The 20,668-nt window shown below is 33.5% G+C and overlaps 2 protein-coding genes across 2 annotated transcripts; one reads left to right on the top strand and one right to left on the bottom strand.

Annotated features, from left to right (window-relative positions):
• Positions 1-3,765: 3,765 nt before the first annotated feature.
• On the top strand, positions 3,766-10,657 carry LOC107424947 (calcium-transporting ATPase 2, plasma membrane-type). Its single transcript, XM_048466401.2, has 7 exons — positions 3,766-4,121; positions 5,244-5,298; positions 5,380-7,325; positions 7,435-7,593; positions 8,933-9,104; positions 9,207-9,505; positions 9,915-10,657. The coding sequence occupies exons 1-7, from the start codon at positions 3,945-3,947 to the stop codon at positions 10,152-10,154; spliced, it is 3,048 nt and encodes a 1,015-aa protein (XP_048322358.1). The 5' UTR covers positions 3,766-3,944; the 3' UTR covers positions 10,155-10,657.
• A 227-nt stretch (positions 10,658-10,884) lies between these two features.
• Positions 10,885-16,806, bottom strand: LOC107424913 (uncharacterized). The gene is made up of 5 exons (XM_048466400.2): positions 15,513-16,806; positions 14,399-14,863; positions 13,233-14,300; positions 12,655-12,829; positions 10,885-11,959 (listed from the first exon to the last, which is right to left on the bottom strand). Exons 1-5 carry the CDS (start codon positions 16,605-16,607, stop codon positions 10,986-10,988), a joined length of 3,777 nt encoding a protein of 1,258 aa, XP_048322357.1. The 5' UTR covers positions 16,608-16,806; the 3' UTR covers positions 10,885-10,985.
• Between the last annotated feature and the right edge of the window lie 3,862 nt (positions 16,807-20,668).

Genomic DNA, 20,668 nt, shown 5'->3' with positions numbered 1-20,668 from the left:
TGCAATTGTTTGGCAATGATATATTTTGAATTCAAATGTACTTCATAAATAGGCTATTGAAGCAAAATAAAAATAATAATAATAATAATAAAAAATAAAAAAAGAAAGAAAGCAGCAAGAACTGAGAAATTATTGTCATAACAAAAAACAATGATGTTCATTTATATAAATGTGTGTCTTGAACACCAGGTATACGGAGTATGGAAGTTTCAACTTTGATACAGATGGACAGTCGCATATATGGAGCTGAGTTTCCTAAAAATGTCATTTCAAAGAGGTTGATGAAAAATGTTTATTGAGTCTATACGTCTTGACGTTGTTCGTGATTCGGAGAGTGAAAATGACTTTTTTAGTCGGTTCAAATGGAAATTAAACACAGTTTTACATAACGATATAGCCAACGAGTGTCCAAATGTAATACGCACTATAAACGTTGAAGAAGACCTTGACGTCTTCATTGACTGCCTATGGTATTTGTCTTGAGACTGTGTTAGCAATTCCTGAATCCCAATAGACGTTATATCAACCTCCAAAGATATAAACCCAAAAAAAAAAAAAAAAAAAAAAAAAAAAAAAAAAAAAACTCCAAAGATATTCAAAGAACATGCAAACTCTAGAAAAATAATGTGTTACTTGTAGATTTTCTTTTTGTTGGTAATTTTATTTTTTATTTTTAAATAAATTAAGATAATATATGACTTTCAAAGTTATCATTAATTGTGATTGTCATTTGGATTATTTATCTCAAATATATGATTGATAAATTCTTTTCACAATTTCATTTAAATTCTATACGGTTTCATATTTTCTAATTACCCAAATATTTTTTTTCTTTTTTCTTTTGCTTTTTCAAATTACATATAATATATAGTGCTTCTTCTTTCTGCAGTAGTATTAAAGCAAGTTGATGGCATGATGCAATAGGTTCTCGTATATCCATAGACCACCACTTTCCCTTTATGTTGGCTTTCATTAAAAAATAAAACATAAAAAATTTAACATTGTTTTGTTTTCTTTTATTAAAGAAAAAGAAAGTTCAAGGCTGATGTTTTCTGGTTGGTATACAGTCAGTGTATGCCCCCTAAAAATTCAGATCCAACTTTTTAATGCTGTTAGTATTCCTTTTCACGTGGTGGACAATCTTTCAAGTAAAATTAATTAATTTGATTAATTAACAGTAAATAGAATGCAAAACTTATTTGTGGTAGCAGTGCCATGGGTCTACTGTAACTCCCTTGGAAGCCGTAGGTGGTTAGACACAAGCGGTGATTACTGCTTTAAGTGGAGAAGTTTTAAAAATATATTTAAAAAAAAAAGGAAAATGAAAACTTAATAATTGAAGTTTTAAAAGAATATAAGTATATTTTAGTAGATTTAATAGGTATGAACTGTATAAAATTGTTTTTTTTTTTAATGAATAAAAAATGAGTTTATTGGTGGATATTATCGCGCTAAAAAATTTAGAAATTATGGATCATTAATATTTATGGCTGTTTACAGTTTTCATGAAAACCATATAACATTTGGCCTATTAATGCACGGCTATTCCAATCTCTCTCCTCTACAGTGTGTGATGGCAAATGGAGTCTACTCTAAAGTGCAAAATGGGATTATTAAAATTTGAATCTACAACTCCTGTAAACAAATATGATGAAAAACTAGCTCCTAACATTTGTTCCATTCCCTTTGATGTAATTATATAAAATTGTTTTAATATTACAACTAGAACTTTTTTACATGATTTTTTTGCACTAATGGACTGTAGTATATGTTCATTTAGTATTTTTTAGAATCTAAGACCATAAAAGTTTATGAATTTGCCAGCAGAGCGAGAAGCAATTGGATATGATGATAGTTTTAGGAAACAGGAGCTTTATGTAGCAAGAACTTGCTCGAACTTGCTCTGTAAGGTAGAGAAGCTTGTGCAGAATTTTCTAACCGCGGACTATACGGATGGCTTATTTAAGGGATTGAAGGATTTATTGAGGCCACCCGTCATCATCTTCTTCTTCTTCACGGAGCGGCTTTAAAGTACAAAGGCATCAGTAGAAAAAGCGCGTACTAAAAAGAAGCCGTGTGAATTGCGTAACAATGAAATATCATCGAAGCTTTTGATCCATTTACAAGACGTGTTCTACAAATAAAAGACGTGTTGTGCACATGAAAGTGGACAAACAAATAAAATAATAAAACTAAAGTTGACTCAAAGTGTAAAAAAGCATGCACCTACTCATGGAATTTTTATGAGTTTTATGATGGCTCTTGTGTTTCTCATTTTTTTGGCTCAAGGCTCTTGTGTTTCTCATTTTTGAATTTGAATTTGAATGTTCGCATTGAATTCATTATGAGTTGCTATTATTCATGGAAGGAAAGCGGGAACATTCAAATTTTTTTTTTTTTCTATCATGTTGTATATGCATTTTTTAAACATTTGACAAGACAACAAAAGAACTTTTCCTATTAAAATATATTTATAAATAGAGATTCAAAAAATATTTCAAATATATAAAATGATCCTATTAAAATAAATATATAAATAGAGAGAGAACAATTCGCCCTTCACCAATTCAAAATTTCAACTTTTTTTAAAAAAATAAAAATAAAAATTTGAATGGTCTATAATAGTCTACTAATTTACTTTCTAAATGATGTTAGTTTAATAATAAACAATAGCACTTTTGATAATTTCAACTGTTTTTTATTATCTCCTTCTTTTGTTACAGGAAACAATAATTTTATTATTAGATTGATTTTTAAAATTTTTTTAAAAATTAAATATAAATCTTAGTAAAATATTTTTACAATAGTTTTTTTTTTTTCTAATATGTTACATTGGTTCATTGTGTTGTAATTTTCATATAGTATAAAAATGTGCAATCAATTAGCGTTTAAAATTTTGTCAGAAAATAAAAAAAGTACAAAATTAGCATTGAAATATTGAATTAAAAATTAAAATTTTCTTTAATTTTGGAATGAAAGATTCAAACTTTCAATCTTTATAAAAAAAAAAAAAATGATAATAATTTTGTCATTAGCTGGGCTATCCCCACGAAAACAACTAAAAATAATTTGTTATAAAATTTTGTATCTCTTATATCTTAGCATAGAAGTTAGAATGAGATTGAAAGCTTAAGATTCAAAGAAAGAATTCAAGTAAGAAGAAAAGAAAAATTGAAAAAGAATTGAACAAGGAACCTTTTACTCTACTTTTAATACATCGTCATCGAGTGGGACCCCCACTTTCTCCCTCCGCGTAGAGACCGTGTGGACTAATTAAATAACAGCGGTCTTTTTCTGAAAGGACATTTAAGTGAACATTTTTTAATAAAATTAAAATAAATTAAATCCCATCTAATATTCACTTTTTGAAATTTAAAAAAAAAAAAAAAACCAAATAATAAATCATCCAACAAAAGGGTTGACTAAGACCCCGTCCGTTTCGCTCCTAAAGACTTACCAGAAAAATGAAAAGCTTGACCGTTAAAAACTTATGCTTCCAAGCCAACTGATTCGGATCCTCATTCATTCTTCTCGTTCTTCTTCCTCCACAACATTTGCTATTATTTCGAATCAGAAACTGAATCAGCGAGAAAAAAAAAAATAATAAAAATATTAGATCAAAAATAGGTTTAATTTATCGAATATCTATTTTCACTTTTTTGTTTTTTCCAAAAAGGTCCACTAACGGACTCACCCAACTTCTTTAGTACTTTATTATTTTTTTCTTTTCATTTTTCAAAAAAAGAGAGCTTCGTAGAAATGTCGCTGCAATTTCCTGTAGAATCACCCAGGAAACATCAATGAGTTTGTAGTGCTTTTCTGCAATACTTCTTGCTTTGGAATCTGTATGTTTATTTATATGTACATGTTCTCTGCTTCCCATAGCTGCTATTCTTTGTGAAAACAAAAAGAAAAAAAATAGGGATTGGAATTTGAACTGTACGATGGAGAGCTATATGAATGAAGGTTTTGTGGCAGTGAAAGCGAAACACTCGTCTGAAGAGGCATTGCAGAAATGGAGGAATCTATGCGGTGTTGTAAAGAACCCAAAGCGAAGGTTTCGATTCACTGCCAATCTTTCAAAACGAATCGAGGCTGCTGCTATGCGACGTACCAATCAGGTTTCACCTCCATTTTCTCTCAATTTTTCCAAGGAAATCCATTTAATTTCTATGCGTTTTATATATTTAGAACCACTTACCTGGTTCCTCACTCACCTGGAATTTCAAATTTGAAATTTCAGGGTTCACACGTGTCTTGAAATTTAGCAAAATTATTATTATTATTTTCCCCGTTGCTTAAAAATATAAAAACAGAAGAGATTACGTTTTGATTTTCATAGGCAAAAGTTTTTTTCACTCTTACCTGAAATTTTAATGAATTTGCAATTGGTAACTTGTTATTTTATATTTAGCACTTATACCTCCTAAATTTGATAGTGCTAAATCTGCACCCCAAAAAAAAAAAAAGGAAAATAATATATGTCAGTGAAGTTTTACTATTTTTCTTCTAGTGAATTTGCACTTCCCAATATAACCTTTTAAAATAATATATGTCATATAGTCTTTAAAAGTAATTACATTATGGCAAATGAAAATTAATAATATTATCCTTTTAAAATACGTATATATATTAAATTAACAACAAATTTGAAAGAGAATTGTGTATTTCAGTAAAAGTTATGTTTGTTAACAATCCTGAATTTTTAGATAACAAAATAAATAGCTACCAAGCCTACCATGACTTAAAACAATTAAATTAAACATCACTTTTACCATTGGCATGTGCATGTGAGATGTAACGAAGTGCCTCAGCAAGATGATCGAACTTTGAGCTCTCCTATACCATGCAACTGACCTAACAATATATAAGGACAGGGCACATATGATCTGCCTATTGTTTCTGAACTGTGGATAATTAAAATTTTGGCGCTTAACTCAACAAATAGTGATTGGCAATCACTACCAGATTTTCATTGTAGGTTCCTTTTTTATTTTTCATTTTTGTTGTTATTGAGGATACAGGGATTTGAACTTGAGATTATTGTCCGAGGAAATATAAAAATTAAACAAAACAAAAAGTGGCATGGAAACAAGTTCATAAAAATGACAACTAAACATCGACAATAAGGGATAGCAAGATGTGAACAATTTGCTCGGTGATTAAAAATAATTGTGCTTGAATTCCTATGCCAACCTTTTGTCTTGAATCCTAATTTTTGTTTTTGTTTCTACAAATTATAGGAGAAGTTACGGATTGCTGTTTTGGTTTCAAAAGCTGCATTTCAATTTATTCAAGGTAACCTTCTTTAGCAATAAGAAAAACTTTATTATCACATATATGAAGGTTCTTTCCAGCGACTCATTCTGGGGTCTGCAGGTGTGCAGCCAAGTGACTATGCTGTACCTGAGGAAGTTAAAGCTGCAGGTTTTCAGATTTGTGGTGATGAATTGGGATCTATCGTTGAAGGTCATGATGTAAAGAAACTTAAATTTCATGGTGGGGTAGATGGTCTTGCTGAAAAGCTCTGTACATCAGTTACTAATGGACTTACCCTTGACACCAACTTACTAAACCGCAGACAAGAGATTTATGGAGTAAATAAATTTACAGAGAGCGAACCGCGGGGTTTCTGGATATTTGTTTGGGAAGCCCTTCAAGATATGACTCTTATGATCCTTGGCGTATGTGCTTTTGTGTCTTTGATAGTTGGTATAGCAATGGAAGGATGGCCAAAAGGGGCACATGATGGCCTTGGAATAGTTGCAAGTATCATGTTGGTTGTCTTTGTTACAGCAATAAGTGATTATCGCCAATCTTTACAGTTTAAGGATTTGGACAAGGAGAAAAAGAAGATATCTATTCATGTTACAAGAAATGGATATAGGCAGAAAATGTCAATATATGATTTACTTCCTGGTGATATTGTACATCTTTCCATTGGGGACCAAGTCCCAGCAGACGGGCTGTTTGTTTCGGGATTTTCTATGTTAATTGACGAATCAAGTTTAACTGGTGAGAGTGAGCCGGTAATGATAACCAAAGAGAACCCTTTCCTTCTTTCAGGAACCAAGGTCCAAGATGGATCATGCAAGATGTTGGTTACCACAGTTGGGATGAGAACCCAATGGGGTAAATTAATGGCAACTCTTAGCGAAGGTGGAGATGATGAAACCCCCTTGCAGGTTAAGTTGAATGGAGTGGCAACCATTATTGGGAAAATAGGTCTTTTCTTTGCCATTGTTACTTTTGCAGTTCTGGTCCAAGGGTTGGTTAGTCGTAAACTGAGAGAGGGAACGCACTGGAGCTGGAATGGAGATGATGCATTGGAGTTGTTGGAATTCTTTGCTGTGGCAGTTACAATTGTTGTTGTTGCTGTACCGGAGGGATTGCCATTGGCTGTAACGTTGAGCCTTGCCTTTGCCATGAAGAAGATGATGAATGAAAAAGCACTTGTTCGAAATCTTGCAGCTTGTGAGACTATGGGATCAGCCACAAATATATGCAGTGACAAAACTGGGACTCTAACTACTAACCGCATGACAGTTGTGAAATCATGCATTTGCATGAATGTTAAGGAGCTGAGCGCCAGCAATGCTTCTAGCTTATGCTCTGAGCTTCCAGCATCTGTTGTGAAAATTCTTACACAATCAATTTTTAACAACAATGGTGGAGAAGTTGTGGTTAACAAAAATGGAAAGCGCGAGATACTGGGAACACCTACTGATGCTGCTTTACTGGAATTTGGCTTGTCAGTTGGTGGAGATTTCCATGCGGAGCGACAAGCTACTAAAATTGTTAAAGTTGAGCCTTTCAATTCTGTGAAGAAACGGATGGGAGTGGTGCTTGAGCTTCCTGAAGGAGGTTTGAGAGCCCACACTAAAGGTGCTTCAGAAATAGTTTTGGCTCATTGTGATAAGATGATCAATTCAAGTGGTGAAATTGTTCCCCTTGATGATGCATCGATTAACCATCTCAAAACTACAATTGATGAATTTGCTAGTGAGGCCCTTCGAACTCTGTGTCTTGCGTATATAGAACTAGAAAGAGGGTTCTCTATTGAGGATAATATTCCAGTTTCTGGATATACTTGTATTGGAATTGTTGGCATTAAAGATCCTGTTCGTCCTGGTGTCAAGGAGTCTGTTGCAGTGTGTCGTTCTGCAGGTATTACAGTCAGAATGGTTACAGGAGACAATATCAACACTGCAAAGGCTATAGCAAGGGAATGTGGGATCCTCACTGATGATGGCATAGCCATTGAAGGTCCAGATTTCAGGGAAAAGAAAGAGGAGGAACTACTAAAAATAATCCCCAAAATTCAGGTGCTACATCAATTTCTATGTATGGTTCATGTTTGGTCCCGCTTTATTTACTATGTAATGATTGGAACTAGTCTAATTAAGTGCTTCAAATTTTTTATTTCCTCTGTAGGTGATGGCTCGATCTTCACCTTTAGACAAGCATACACTAGTGAAGCACTTGCGGACAACATTTCAGGAAGTTGTTGCTGTAACTGGTGATGGAACAAATGATGCCCCAGCACTTCACGAGGCAGATATTGGATTAGCCATGGGCATTGCTGGGACTGAGGTGGGTATAATGTTTCTTAGTGAAATTTACTGTGCTTCAATCCAAACAGATTATTTTAGTAATATATACATATATACCTAAGGGCCTCAGAGAAAAAGATAAAAAGAAGCATCGTAACCAAATGCATTAGTTGATATTAAGTTAGATCAATGTCAGGATTAAATGTAAGTGGCTTGATTAGGCATACAAGGATAATGTATCATACTTTGTTGTTAGAAACCATGTGCCCCACCAAGCAACATGAGGAGATTGGTAAAGGGTTGGATTTGGATATAACTATGAGAAGTTCTCTTTTCAACACAAAATAAACTCTATGCAGTTTCAGAAAATTTTAAATGATCAAAATATCCCTGTTTATCTATTTTTGTACTCTTCTTCCTTACCAAGCCCACCGTATGTGGCTAGCTCTGAATGGGACTTTTCTGATAGCTCAATAGGGAGCAAGGACCTGCTATTTTTATTTAAATAGGGCTTTATGCTGGGACACTAGTAGTGACGCCTTGTTAATCTGGTATTACCTCATAATCCAAGAAATTGATCCAACAATTAAGGAATAGAAAAAAGAGGTCCGGTGCTTTTTGGAGCATGTTTACCAATATTTGGAGTGAGTGAATTAGACTGATGAACTGCATGATGTTGGGTGAATCAGACCGATTGGATGCCTGATGTTCGTTCAATAGCAATGAGGAAAAATGTGGAATATAAGATATATTCCCCACCAGAAACTCTATGAGCTATCGGAGCCACATAAATCACATCAATTACTGGACAATATGAGCTATAAGAATCAGAACCAGATTCTATGAAACCTGGAAAATCAGATTCATCAGAAGAAGATCCAAGCAAAATTGGGGATTATTCGATGGAAAGTAAAAAAATTGATGGCAATGACGATGACCAAGAAACAAAAAAGGCTCAGCCTGTTGAAGTCTACCCTGAGAAAGTAGACTAAGAGTCAGACCCACCCCCCTCATAAATTAAATGGTCCAGGCCGAGAATGAGTTGAGAGAGAGTAGAAATGATGGATTGGACCTACGGGATAAGCTTCCGGTCCGGCAAACTAATTTAGCAAGGGTATTTTGATATTTAAAAGTAATGGGACTGTGTCAAGTTTTTTTTCGGTGCATCTAGCACTTCTCAATTTATATTGCTTTTCCACTTATCATGCTCTTTCTTTATATGGAAGATATCTTTGCCATAACCTTTGTATTTAGTTATTATAACAATGCAAATATCCAACTAAACTGTTTTTCTACTTCAGGTTGCTAAAGAGAGTTAACCTTTGTATTTAGTTATTATAACAATGCAAATATCCAACTAAACTGTTTTTCTACTTCAGGTTGCTAAAGAGAGTGCTGATGTCATAATTTTGGATGATAATTTCTCCACAATAGTCACAGTGGCAAAATGGGGACGTTCAGTTTACATAAATATTCAAAAATTTGTACAGTTCCAGCTGACTGTCAACGTTGTTGCATTAATTGTTAACTTCACTTCAGCTTGTTTGACAGGTATGGAAGCCTACATTAGTTTTCCTCTCATATATATACTTTCCATTGCTTTCTGATCATTTTTCACTTCTGATTGTGCTTTTCCATTATATCATGTTCCAGGGACTGCTCCCCTTACAGCTGTTCAACTATTGTGGGTCAACATGATCATGGATACATTGGGAGCTCTTGCCCTTGCAACTGAACCTCCAACTGACGACTTAATGAAGCATGCACCTGTTGGAAGGAAAGGAAATTTTATCAGTAATGTTATGTGGAGGAATATTCTAGGGCAGTCTTTCTATCAGTTTATGATAATATGGTTTCTTCAGGCTAAAGGAAAAGCGATCTTTCGTCTTGATGGCCCAGATTCTGATTTGATACTGAACACTCTTATTTTCAATACATTTGTCTTTTGTCAGGTAAGGTTTTTCTGATGAACATGTCATTCTTTATTTGTTGTCAATTACGTTTTAGCTGGTGCATTTGTCAAATTGTAGATAACGATGAGCTAAATTAGTTTAATACTTCTTGGGAATGTTAAAATATGTTCAGGAGTATGGTTATGCAAGTTCATCGTAGTTCTTATTGAAAAGGGCCATGAAGGTTCACATACTACCCTCAAGTTGGTTTAATAGGCTAAATCCTTGTTCAGTTCAGTAGTGGCATCTGGTCTTTATGATTTCATATACCCATCTCTATCATTTGCTTAAGCTTCTCGCCAGTTTGAAATTATCATCAAATGGTAGATTATAAATACACAGTAAAATGACATGATATTTCATTTTCTTAGTTCTTGCTACAGAAAACGTGACTAGATTCTATTTTCAGGTGTTTAACGAGATCAGCTCACGCGAGATGGAGGAAATAGATGTTCTGAAGGGCATTTTAGATAACTATGTTTTTGTGGCAGTCATCGGATGCACTGTTTTCTTCCAGATCATAATCGTTGAGTTCCTCGGAACATTTGCAAACACAACTCCTCTATCTTTTGCACAGTGGTTCCTAAGCGTATTCATTGGATTTTTAGGCATGCCAATTGCTGCTGGTTTAAAGATGATACCTGTTTAAAAACTCTTAGATGAATTAGACGGTATTTCTTAAGTTTACGTACAAACGTTTGTTGGGGTGGCAGAGATCTACAAGTTTCCATTCCTGCAAAAGGGTAGAAATATGAGGTGACAGACTGAGAAAGTACATTTGAAGTCTTATCAGAATCTCAACTCCAAAGATATGTAGAATCCGAAATGTTCTTTAATATTGTTTTTGCTTTCTTCGCACTCAAGGTGGAGAATAGAAGATGTAGAGATAAAAGGCCTACTGAGAAGCTGAAACTGATGTCAACTTTTCAGGTAGCTTGAAGTTAATCAAATTTAGGACGATGACAATGTTTCTCTCTTGTATTTATTTTTGTAGTCTTTGTAATTGAATTTTTTTTCCTTTATTGCAATTTCTTTTTTAAATGTAACTATTTTCTTTGTATGGTTATTGAGTTTCTTTGATTCTCCCCCCCCTTAATCAGCATGTAACAAATTTTCTATTCTAATGAATTGTTTTATTTTATTTTTCTTCTATTGCTTGTTGCCCATAACCCAAGCTTTCCACCTTCTGGTTCCGTTATCTCGTTTTATGATTAATTTATTTATTTACTTGGCTTTGTTGATGGCTAAAGTCATATTTAACAAACTTAATATGCAACTTTGCAGGTATTTTTGAAGACACGTCCTAGAAGCAGGATTAGCCTCCTAAATTTTCCAGTGGACCCAAAAAAAAGACTAAAAGAAAATTTGAGCTTCATAAGTTAAGAAAAACGTTTTGCTTTTTCTTTTTCATTACTTTATAGATTTTAAACTAAATATATTAATATTGTTTAAATAAAAAATAAATAATTAAAAGGCACTATTATTCTTCCATCATAGAAACCTTCCCAGTTTCATACAAATGATACATCCAAACAGGTTCAAGCAATGCTCTTGCACTCTCCAAATTTTCCCTTCCAACCTCAAGATTTTCTTCTTCTAATTGTCTCTCGATCTTAAGGTATATATGCTGCAGAGAAGTCAACATTATATCACCCCAGTCTCCGTCATCACGTTTGAATAACTTCACACATACAAAGTGTACAAGTCCCAAAACCAACCCAAAGTCCTTACCTTCCAATCCAACTACCGAGCCAATCAAGAATATTTCCCCAACGGCATCCAGTATGCTAGGATTTCGTTTCAACATTTCAACAATCATTCCCAGAAATTTCTTAAAAGCAAGAAATTCCTCTGGTTTAGAAATTCTGTCATCATCTTCTCCAAGGCCAACTTCACTCAGCTCAGACAACTCAATCTTGGATAAAACCAATAGCCATGTTGGGAAATGGCCTTTGATACAATCAGCTGTGGTCATTTGTGTCCCTGCTCCATCAATCTGTTTCAGTAAGTTTCTAGATCCTAATGCCAGGATCAAATCGGGTAGCCAAGGCTTAGCAGCTGCCACAAACCTTTCAGCATAACCAGAGCCCAAATACAATTCAGTCAAGGTTATATCAAGCAGATCATTGGCTAGATCAAAAGCTAGTGGAGGAGGTGGTGAATCTTCTGTAGCATCTTTAAGAGCTAGACGAAGTATCTTGGCTGCATAGGTGAAGGAGCTCTTCAAACACTGCATTATATCTTTCACATACTCGTCTTTACAATTGATTTTGCCGCAGGGTTGTTGCTGTAGTGTAGATGTGACATATCGTATATACCCTGAAGCAAACTTTAAACACCATTCATGATTGTGAAAAACAAAATCCATCACAGTGGCATCAGCCATGAACTTGAGAATTGCAGTAAGCATCTTCACTGTAGTTGATAAACTTTTTGGTTCAGTAAAGATAAGTTCTGCAAAAATATAAAATAAAAATTAGAGAGATCCATAAAAGATCAAATAAGACAGTATAAGTATGAATGGGTATGATGAAGAGCAATATACATTGATGAATAAAAAGAGAGTCCCGCTGGTGCTTAAAAATTCACATCAGACTTTTTTTTTTTTTTTTTTTTTTTTTTTTTTTGATGTCCAATTGTCTGAATGGAAGAGCTTTTTCACAAATAACTTTCCCTGCCTAATTCATAAAAAGCGGATTCCCATTCGATTTCTAGCTGAATGAACAAATCTTTTAGAAATTTTACTGTCAGCACACCCATTAACCAAAAACAGAGAAATATGCATTCTCCATGTGATAGTACAAGGAGGCACTACCCTAACCATTTTCATTATCCTCTGTATTTTCCCCCTTTATTTGGGGGTGAGATGGACTAGAAAATCAAAATTGACAATTCGTCTACACCATCAACATTCCAAATTGTTAAATATATTCTCTCTGTGAGTTGTATTGTTAAATTCAAAGGTTGGACTTAGAACTACAGTGAGCAGGAAATTAACACGTTCAGAGGTCATAATATTGCAAATAAGGGCCCATCCATTTTTTAGATGAATATATATGTCTAAAATTACTCAAATACTCATTACCTCTGTAATGCACAGAAAAAAACCATGACTCAGTAATTGAACATGTGCCTACATAATCACTTACCATCATGACTAGATGCATCTGCTTTAACACTGTTACTTTCTTTGTAACAATGAGTCCTTTTATGGTTAGCCTCCTGAGATGCTGAAGGTGATTTGCCTGATCTGTCAGAGCCACCAGCTCCAAAGAGCTTCTCTGTACAGTAAAGTATGTGACTTAATGTCTGTTCCAACACTGTCTGCGGAAAAGAAATTGTTGTTGGCAGTTTATCAGCGAGAACCCAAACAAAGGATTCACATTGCAAACAAAAGTGGTCTCTATTTCAAAGTGGCTATAGCCCCTATAGCAATATTTGACAACACCAAGTATGATTTGCATTCATGGCCCTAAAATGTAAGATATATAAAATAAAAAATAAAATAAATAAATCCCATCTCTTTGAAATTAGGCATCATTTTCCACTTATCTTGTTCATTCAAATAAGAGTCTAGACATCAACGAGAATACAATTTCATTCAATACGAGGCCCAAAAAAAAAGGAAAAAAAAAAAAAAAAAGGGGTAGACAATTATAAATTTGAAACGAACTCTGATGCAGATAATATTGAAAATGGAAAGTAAGGATTAAGTAATAATGCTTGCCTTTGTACTTGATTTTGAAGAATCAGAGCTTTCATTCTTCTTAATACCGGAGTCTTTTGAACTTCTTATGCTAACATTTTGAAGAGTCATATGAAGAGAAAGAGCTGTATATGCCAAAACAGGTAATACATCCATATTTTCACTGTGCGTGCACTGCAAAATGCTGACCTCAGAAATGAATTTTAAAGCTAAAAATGATGATTCTAAAGCTTGAGATTCCAATATAGCTTTCTGAGTGTCCTCAGATTTAAGCATGTCGTTTATTTGCCAGGCTATTCCTACAGCAACAGAATAGTCATCCTCAAAATTGGATGGCTTTTTTCCACTGACATTTTTCCATGGTGCTGACAATTTTCCAGAGAACTTATATCTCTTTCTTTTTGCAGAGGAAACATTCATCTTTGGCATTTCAATTCCAAATTTAATATGGCAACGATAAGCAATTTTTTGCAGAAGCGATGTTAGAGATTCAAACATATCATCAAAGCCACCACAAGATATTAGTAGCTTGTGAACAGACCTCACTTCAGCTTGCCTTTCCACATCTTGCGATAAACCAGTACAATTTGTGACTCGATCCACACATAAATCTAGAAGCCCAGCCACATCAGCCACACAGATGGTGGAAACAATGTCAACTATGCATGATTGAGCACGCCTACTAGAGGCACTAGCAAACAAGCACTTTAACTTTTCACCAGAAAGAAGTTCCTTAAGAGCATTTTTGTAATATGGCTCACAGGAAAGGGTGCTGCAGAGGTGGGAAGCAGCAACAAGTAAACCATCAATGCATTCAGTATCCAGCTTATCAGTTGACAAGATCAAGCTAAGGAATGCTCTGACAAGTTCCAAGAGGGACTTAAGAGATGCCCCTTCTAATACAGCAAATTCACAGAACCTTGCTCCAGCCATTGGAGATCTTTTAATAAGTGTAACACAGCGATTGCAAGCTTCATCAATTGATGTTTTAGAGGGAAAATAAGATGGCATAAGCAATCTTGTGATTTTCTGAGCAACATGGGGTTGATCAGCAGCAAGTGTAGATAATAACACATCTAACTTCACAACCTGTAAAAAGATACGAAATCAACTAACCAATAGCTACCAATGAGAATGAAATCAACTAACAACTACAGCTATAAAGTACAACTTTGAGATTTATATACCTTATTAAACTGAAAATTTCGAATATCCCTTATAAGAAGGAGAAGATCTACCATAGCAAGCCGTATGGAAAGGACATTATCCAAGATCAAATGCCCCAGTCTTGGTAGAAGCACTTTAAGAATTTCATGAGACTCAGGATTTCCAAACAAATATATGATGCCATTCAATGTGGACAGCCTGACTTCATAGGAGATATCATGTGACATGTCGTCAAAAATTATTCTAATTATTTTTGTGATGGTTGGTGATGGTATAATTTCCCAAAATAGATGAAGGACGCGACAACAACCTTCCACTGCTACCACTCTAACATCTAGGCAACCATCCATGAGTAATTTCTCCAACAAATAGAATTGTTTATCAAGCAATGAATCTTTCACCTCTTTTGTGGAATCAGGATCTTCAAGAGGGAACAAGTCCAGAAGTATATGCAATGCATTATGACGAACATTTGAATTAGCAACCTGTCATGAAAATAGAAAGCATGATTATATAATCTCTCATTCAGAAGAACTAAATGAACATAACATACCAAGAATCAAACAATCTTTTGATCAAACATCATCCTAACACAAAAACTTTACTGACCTAGAATACTGATTGATCCAACAAACTTGTACGAAATCCCATTTAAGAAGCATGTATTTTCACAAGTAGCATAAATTTCCAATGCTTTGAATCCGACTGGACTATTTACAACTGGCTTTTCACTGAGACAAAACGACGTTAGAATCAACCAAATTTAGATAACGTGTCAAAATTTAAGAAGGGACCCTGAGCAAATATTCCATATTCAATTTACTCTAGAAGAGGCAATGTATCTTTAGCCAAGCGGGTAAACAAAAATGAGAAATCTACCGGCACTGCAAAAGAATAACTTAGAAAACACCTAGATGAAGCTACAACTTCAGGCTGGTTTGCAAAATTCAATTACTATACACTGCCTCGATATAACTGTAGTAGGGAAAAATACACCTTAGGGAAAAATACACCTACTCCAAGATTTCAATCAACAACGACTGAAATTTAAGTACAGAATCACTCCGGCCAAACAATTCAAGAATAGTCTAGCAAATAAGAACCTCATTGGTAAAATGACGCATACAAGAATACCTGTAGAGACCGGAATATTACAGGCTCAGCAAGCTGGAACAGAAGTTTTTCAACTCCATCATTAGTACGCTGGTTTACAAAAGTTCCCAAAACCTTCCTAACAGAAGCAGCGAACCCCACCGAACTTGCATGTATGGCACCCTCAATCAGACTCTGCAAAAACCCATTCTCAATCTCATCCTTAGATTCCCCCTCAGCCGTTTTCCACGCCCGGAACAAAATGTCCCCATAAGCTTCCAGCATCGACTTTCTTCCAAATGGAATTTGGGACCTAATCATGGCTAACAACTCCTTTAACAATTGCGTGCTCAATCCAAATGTGAAGGCAATGAATCGCCTTCCTTCCTCTGTTTTTATATACAATGGTGCAATCACGCACCGAACCAATAAGACCTTGAGGTCCTCAATGCTGTCGTCCTCGAAATCAAACAGGTTAAATGCCTCACGGAGCGAATAGACTCTGTGAATATCCTGCTTCTTTCTCTCAGTTAGAGACCTCGAAAGCAAGAAAGGGAGAGACTGCGAAATCAGCGATTCTCGACCTTCCAAACCCTCCTTCCACCACTCTTCGCACAAATTCACAATCTCCGACGACAATACCAAATCCGACTCGAAAAGGATCAAACTTTCGTGCAGAGCTTGAACACCAGGCAACAAATCCAACGCCAAGAACGCGCTTTGAGGGTGCGAAACGCATAAACGAGCGATACAAGCAAAAATTTGAAGACTTTGAAGAACTCTGTGCTTCTCATCATCAACATCCGGCTCCATCTTAAGATCCGAACTGGATTCGACCTCGGTCTTGGGTTGCCGCGAAGATCTTCGGAGACGCTTGGTGGGAGGTGAGTGAGGCGGCGGCGACTCGGGAGGCTGGGGATCAGTCTCCGGATCGAGAAGGTTCCGGAAAGATTGAATGGAACGAGAAATGGAGTGGTTAAGAGCAAGAGGGAGCGAGGAGCAGAGGTCCGAGGAGGGTTTGACGCCATAAATTAGGGTTTTCAGAGCTGGCTTTGAGGATTTGGGAGCGAGTTTCGTCGCCGAGTCCAAGAATTCTTGTGCTGAGGATTTTATACAAGAGCGAAGCCGCTTCTCCATTACTAGTGTTTCACTTATCTTCTTCCAACTTCAAACTGTGAAATCTTTATTTCCTGAATTGCCACCATCTTCTACTCGCCGACCGTTGCTTTTTTTTTTCAATTTCGATTTTCGGATTTACGATGGAAGGAAAGGGAATACTGACTGTGACATATAACAAAATGACAGACAAATGAAGACTCCTACTTGAACTCGTTGACCCCAAATTTTCCCGCGTCAGAAAAATTTATGAAGTTTTCTACGGATAAGGCTTGTTTGTTCTTTGTGATTTAAAGGTGTCGGATGTCGCTTTAGAAGTTTTTAAATTTGAAAGATTGTTATTGGTGCTGGTGAGAAAACTAGCTGGGCTTACAATGTTTTGGGCCTTCTCGCCCCGGATTTAGTTTTGTGCATCCAAGTTGATGGAACCCAAGCCCTTTTACCATATGGTTGGGTCCAGAGCCAGGTACATCCTCAACCCGAACTTGGATTGAACAATATTACCAAATTACCAAAAAAAAAATAATAATAATAAATTTTTATTATCCAACGTAAAATTATACTCTATTATCAATAGGGAAATTGTCATAGAGGTTTTCAAACTATTCTACTGGTGACATTTTTGATCCGCAAATTTTTTTTTTTTTTGGGACAAATTGATTCCGAAATTTATTATTTTGTTTTACTATTACTTCCTAACTAACTTTCCGCCTAAAATTTTATTAGCATAAAAGATAAAAATAATTTTTTTATATAGTTTAAAGACTAAACATGCAATAAACACTAATAAAAATCTAAATAATATTTTAAAACATATTTTTAATAAAATAAATATTTTCAAATGTTAAAATTTTTCATAGAAAATCATAATAATAAAATTGAGAAGAATACTTTGGTTTTGTAATATTTTTAAAAAAGATTAAAATTTTAAAATATGTGTAAATTATTTTCAAATAATTTTTTTTAAAAAAAATCAAGTACCATTTATTAAGTTTCTTTTTATATACTCCATTAATTTATTGTAAAAAAATTAATTTTTGACTTATTAAAAATTTTAAATTATATATGCTAATAATTAAAAATGTCAGAGAAAAATATTTTTTGAAAAGATCTTTTTCAAAAATAATTTCTTTATGACTTACAGAAATCTAAAAGTTATACTTTTATACAAAATCATGTCTTTTTTTTTTGGGGGGATAAATTGGTGTATAAAAAATCATGTCTAAAAATTGAATCGAGTATTAAATGTTTGAATTTTTTAAGAGAATATAAAATACAAAAGACAATATAAAAATTTAAAAATGTTTGTAAGTCATTCCCATAAATTAAAAAAAATCTATATTTTATAATAAAAAAATAAAGGTCGTAAAATGAAATTTTACTAAATGACATTTGATTTTAAAAATAAAATTATTAATATATAATTTGTATATATATTAATGTCATTCAAAAAATATTTCAAAGAATAAAGTACTTATCCAATTTTATTTTGATGAGTTTCTATAAAAAAAATATAATTTTTAAAAAATATTTTTAAATAATTATGAATAAAAAAATATATTAAAAGTATTATTTAGATATACTTTAGTATTTATTGAACATATGGTTTCTAAACTTTATAAAGTTTAACTAGATCCCTCATGATAACGGAATTTTAGATGGAAAGTTAATAAGAAACTAACAGTGAAACAAACGAATAAGTTTATGGACCAACTTGTTTAAAAAAAAGAAAAAAAAAATTAGTTCAAGAACTTAAGTATTTCTACCAGTATAATTTAGGGCTTCCGGTGATAATATTCTTTATCAAAATGAAACAAATTTCTATTTTTATTTTTTATACTAGATCAATTTCAAATTTTCAAATAACACGAAAATAAATCTTAAAAAAAAATCCCAAAAAAAATATTAATATTTAAGTGCTCCTAATGAAGAAATAAATAATAGATTAAATCTCACATCTTCAGATAAAAAATTATTAAAAAAAAAAATACTAAGGGAAGTAAATTTTAGCAAGGGAAAGATGAAAATGAAGATGAAATAAGTGAGATGTACCACAGAACAAGATAATATTTTCTTCCAAGATAAAAGTAAATTTTTGTCCATCCAGTACTTACCATCTCTTAAGATGGTAATATTTTTAAGATTTCTGATAATTTTCCAGCAATTTTCCCCTCGTTAAAATGGGTCATTTTCTCTCGAAAGAAGCGAAAAATTGTTTTCTGATATAATAAAACCTGAAACATGTCTATCTGCTTGATGTGATCCATCAACATCTCTTGAGAATCCTAGAAAAACAACATATATAATACAACTCATATTTGAAACATAACCTTTCAAATTTTATGTTCATTTGCATCTTTGTTAATTTACTATTATAAAAAATTTACTAATTATAATCTTCCTCTTCATCCCCACAATCCAAATTCTGTTGCTTTTCAAAGTGTAATTGCAAGCTATAATTATGTTGGAATTGTATACTATGACACACACGTACAGTATCAGATTCAATAGGTTAAAAATTTAGATTGAGAGAGCATTTTGAATAATTAGGATCTTAATCGTATGAAGATCCAAAAACACAATGAGGATGCTGGAATTAAAATGGGTATTCGGCAATCTAACGCTGGAGTTCTTATGGAATCATTTGGTCAACTAGTTCTTTTTTTCCCTTTATCTTTTATTGGCCTGAGAACCTAATCTGAGTAAGAAATCATTAATCGAAATGAGACTGCTTTTATTGTCATTGAGCTGGGTTTCACAGTCTGTATTGTTTCCTTTGAAAAATATATGAAAATGCAATTTCTAGGAGCTATATATATATATATATATATGTATATATATAAAATTTATACTGGCTAAATACATTTAGAAACCTTTAACTATATTATATTTTTTTTATTTTATTCCCAAACTACAGAAAGTATAAACTATTGCCTCCAGAACTTATGTTTTTTTTTTTTTTTTTTGGGTCATTTATCCAATTATGCATTTATAAAAATTCATCACACATAACTGATGTCATTGTTGAAAATTTGTTTTATTTCATTTTTAATTGGTGTATATGCCTAATTTTGAGAAATTTATTAGACAAAATTGAAGAATTGGACTATAAATAACAAAAAAATAATAATTTAATAAGTAAATAAGATACATTTTTAAATTTGGATGGTAAAATACAAAACGTATAATAATTCATTGAGACTAAATGTATTTAACCCTTATATTATATATGTATGAAGCCTTGGATTCTCTTATATATGAACTGTCTTAACTCTCATATTTCCCTTAGAAATTATATCAATCTTCCTTTTAGACGATTGACAAATATATTCCAATGTACTTAGATTAGAAAACTTTGGTCCGTACCGATAGCTGGGATATAGATACTAAGATTAATATACAAATTTTAATTTCTGGGCTTTTGAGTATTCTGTTTCTTTCTTCTTCTTCTTCTTTTTTTTTTTTTTTTCGTGTACTTTTTTAAACTTTTCGGATTTGACTTTTATTCAAGTTCCAAGTCAAATAAAAACTAACATTACAGGCTATGATTAATGTCGATTGGAGTTGTTAAGGTCCGGCCAAGTCAAGTTGGAGTTTATACAAGACTGAACATGTTCCTGGAGTTCGAATCTAATCAAAGCTTTTTCTTGTTTAGATAAAATTTAATAGACATTTTCAAATTTTTATAACTTTTTTAACATCATGATATTTTAATAGTCAGTCTGTCTGAATGGTCAACAATATGAAGATGGCGAAGCAGGGAACAGAGAAGGCATTGTAGGTCCTAGGGAAACAAGTCACATATATATACACAGTAAAGCAAGCAAATAAGAAATGTTAAACCAGATATGATAATTGCTTTCTACATAAAACACAATTTCGTACATTGACAGACTGGAGGTCTATGAACCCTAAGAAGGCATGTGGATGAGTGGAGCCTCCTGACACCAATATTATGCCATGAATCTCATGCCCCGAAACACCCATAACAATGAGTCGTTTGATTCATCATCATACTCCGGGTCCTACTTCTTCATCAGTGAAAATGGTGCAAAAATATCAGCAAATATCACATTTCTTGC

The sequence above is a fragment of the Ziziphus jujuba genome, chromosome 7, assembly GCF_031755915.1.
Source record: "Ziziphus jujuba cultivar Dongzao chromosome 7, ASM3175591v1".
Lineage (NCBI taxonomy): Eukaryota > Viridiplantae > Streptophyta > Magnoliopsida > Rosales > Rhamnaceae > Ziziphus > Ziziphus jujuba.
Note: the sequence above shows the minus strand (reverse complement) of the source record. Positions and strands in the feature narration are given on the sequence as shown.

Bases quoted from the DNA above. Each gene is read 5' to 3' on its own strand.
- LOC107424947 (XM_048466401.2), top strand. From the start codon at position 3,945: ATGGAGAGCTATATGAATGAAGGTTTTGTGGCAGTGAAAGCGAAACAC. The intron at 4,122-5,243 runs GTTTCACCTCCA...TACAAATTATAG, and splicing joins CTATGCGACGTACCAATCAG to GAGAAGTTACGGATTGCTGT. The intron at 5,299-5,379 runs GTAACCTTCTTT...TGGGGTCTGCAG, and splicing joins TGCATTTCAATTTATTCAAG to GTGTGCAGCCAAGTGACTAT.
- LOC107424913 (XM_048466400.2), bottom strand. From the start codon at position 16,607: ATGGAGAAGCGGCTTCGCTCTTGTATAAAATCCTCAGCACAAGAATTC. The intron at 14,864-15,512 runs GTATTCTTGTAT...TTTTCATGACAG, and splicing joins TAATATTCCGGTCTCTACAG to GTTGCTAATTCAAATGTTCG. The intron at 11,960-12,654 runs GTAAGTGATTAT...ATATTTTTGCAG, and splicing joins AGATGCATCTAGTCATGATG to AACTTATCTTTACTGAACCA.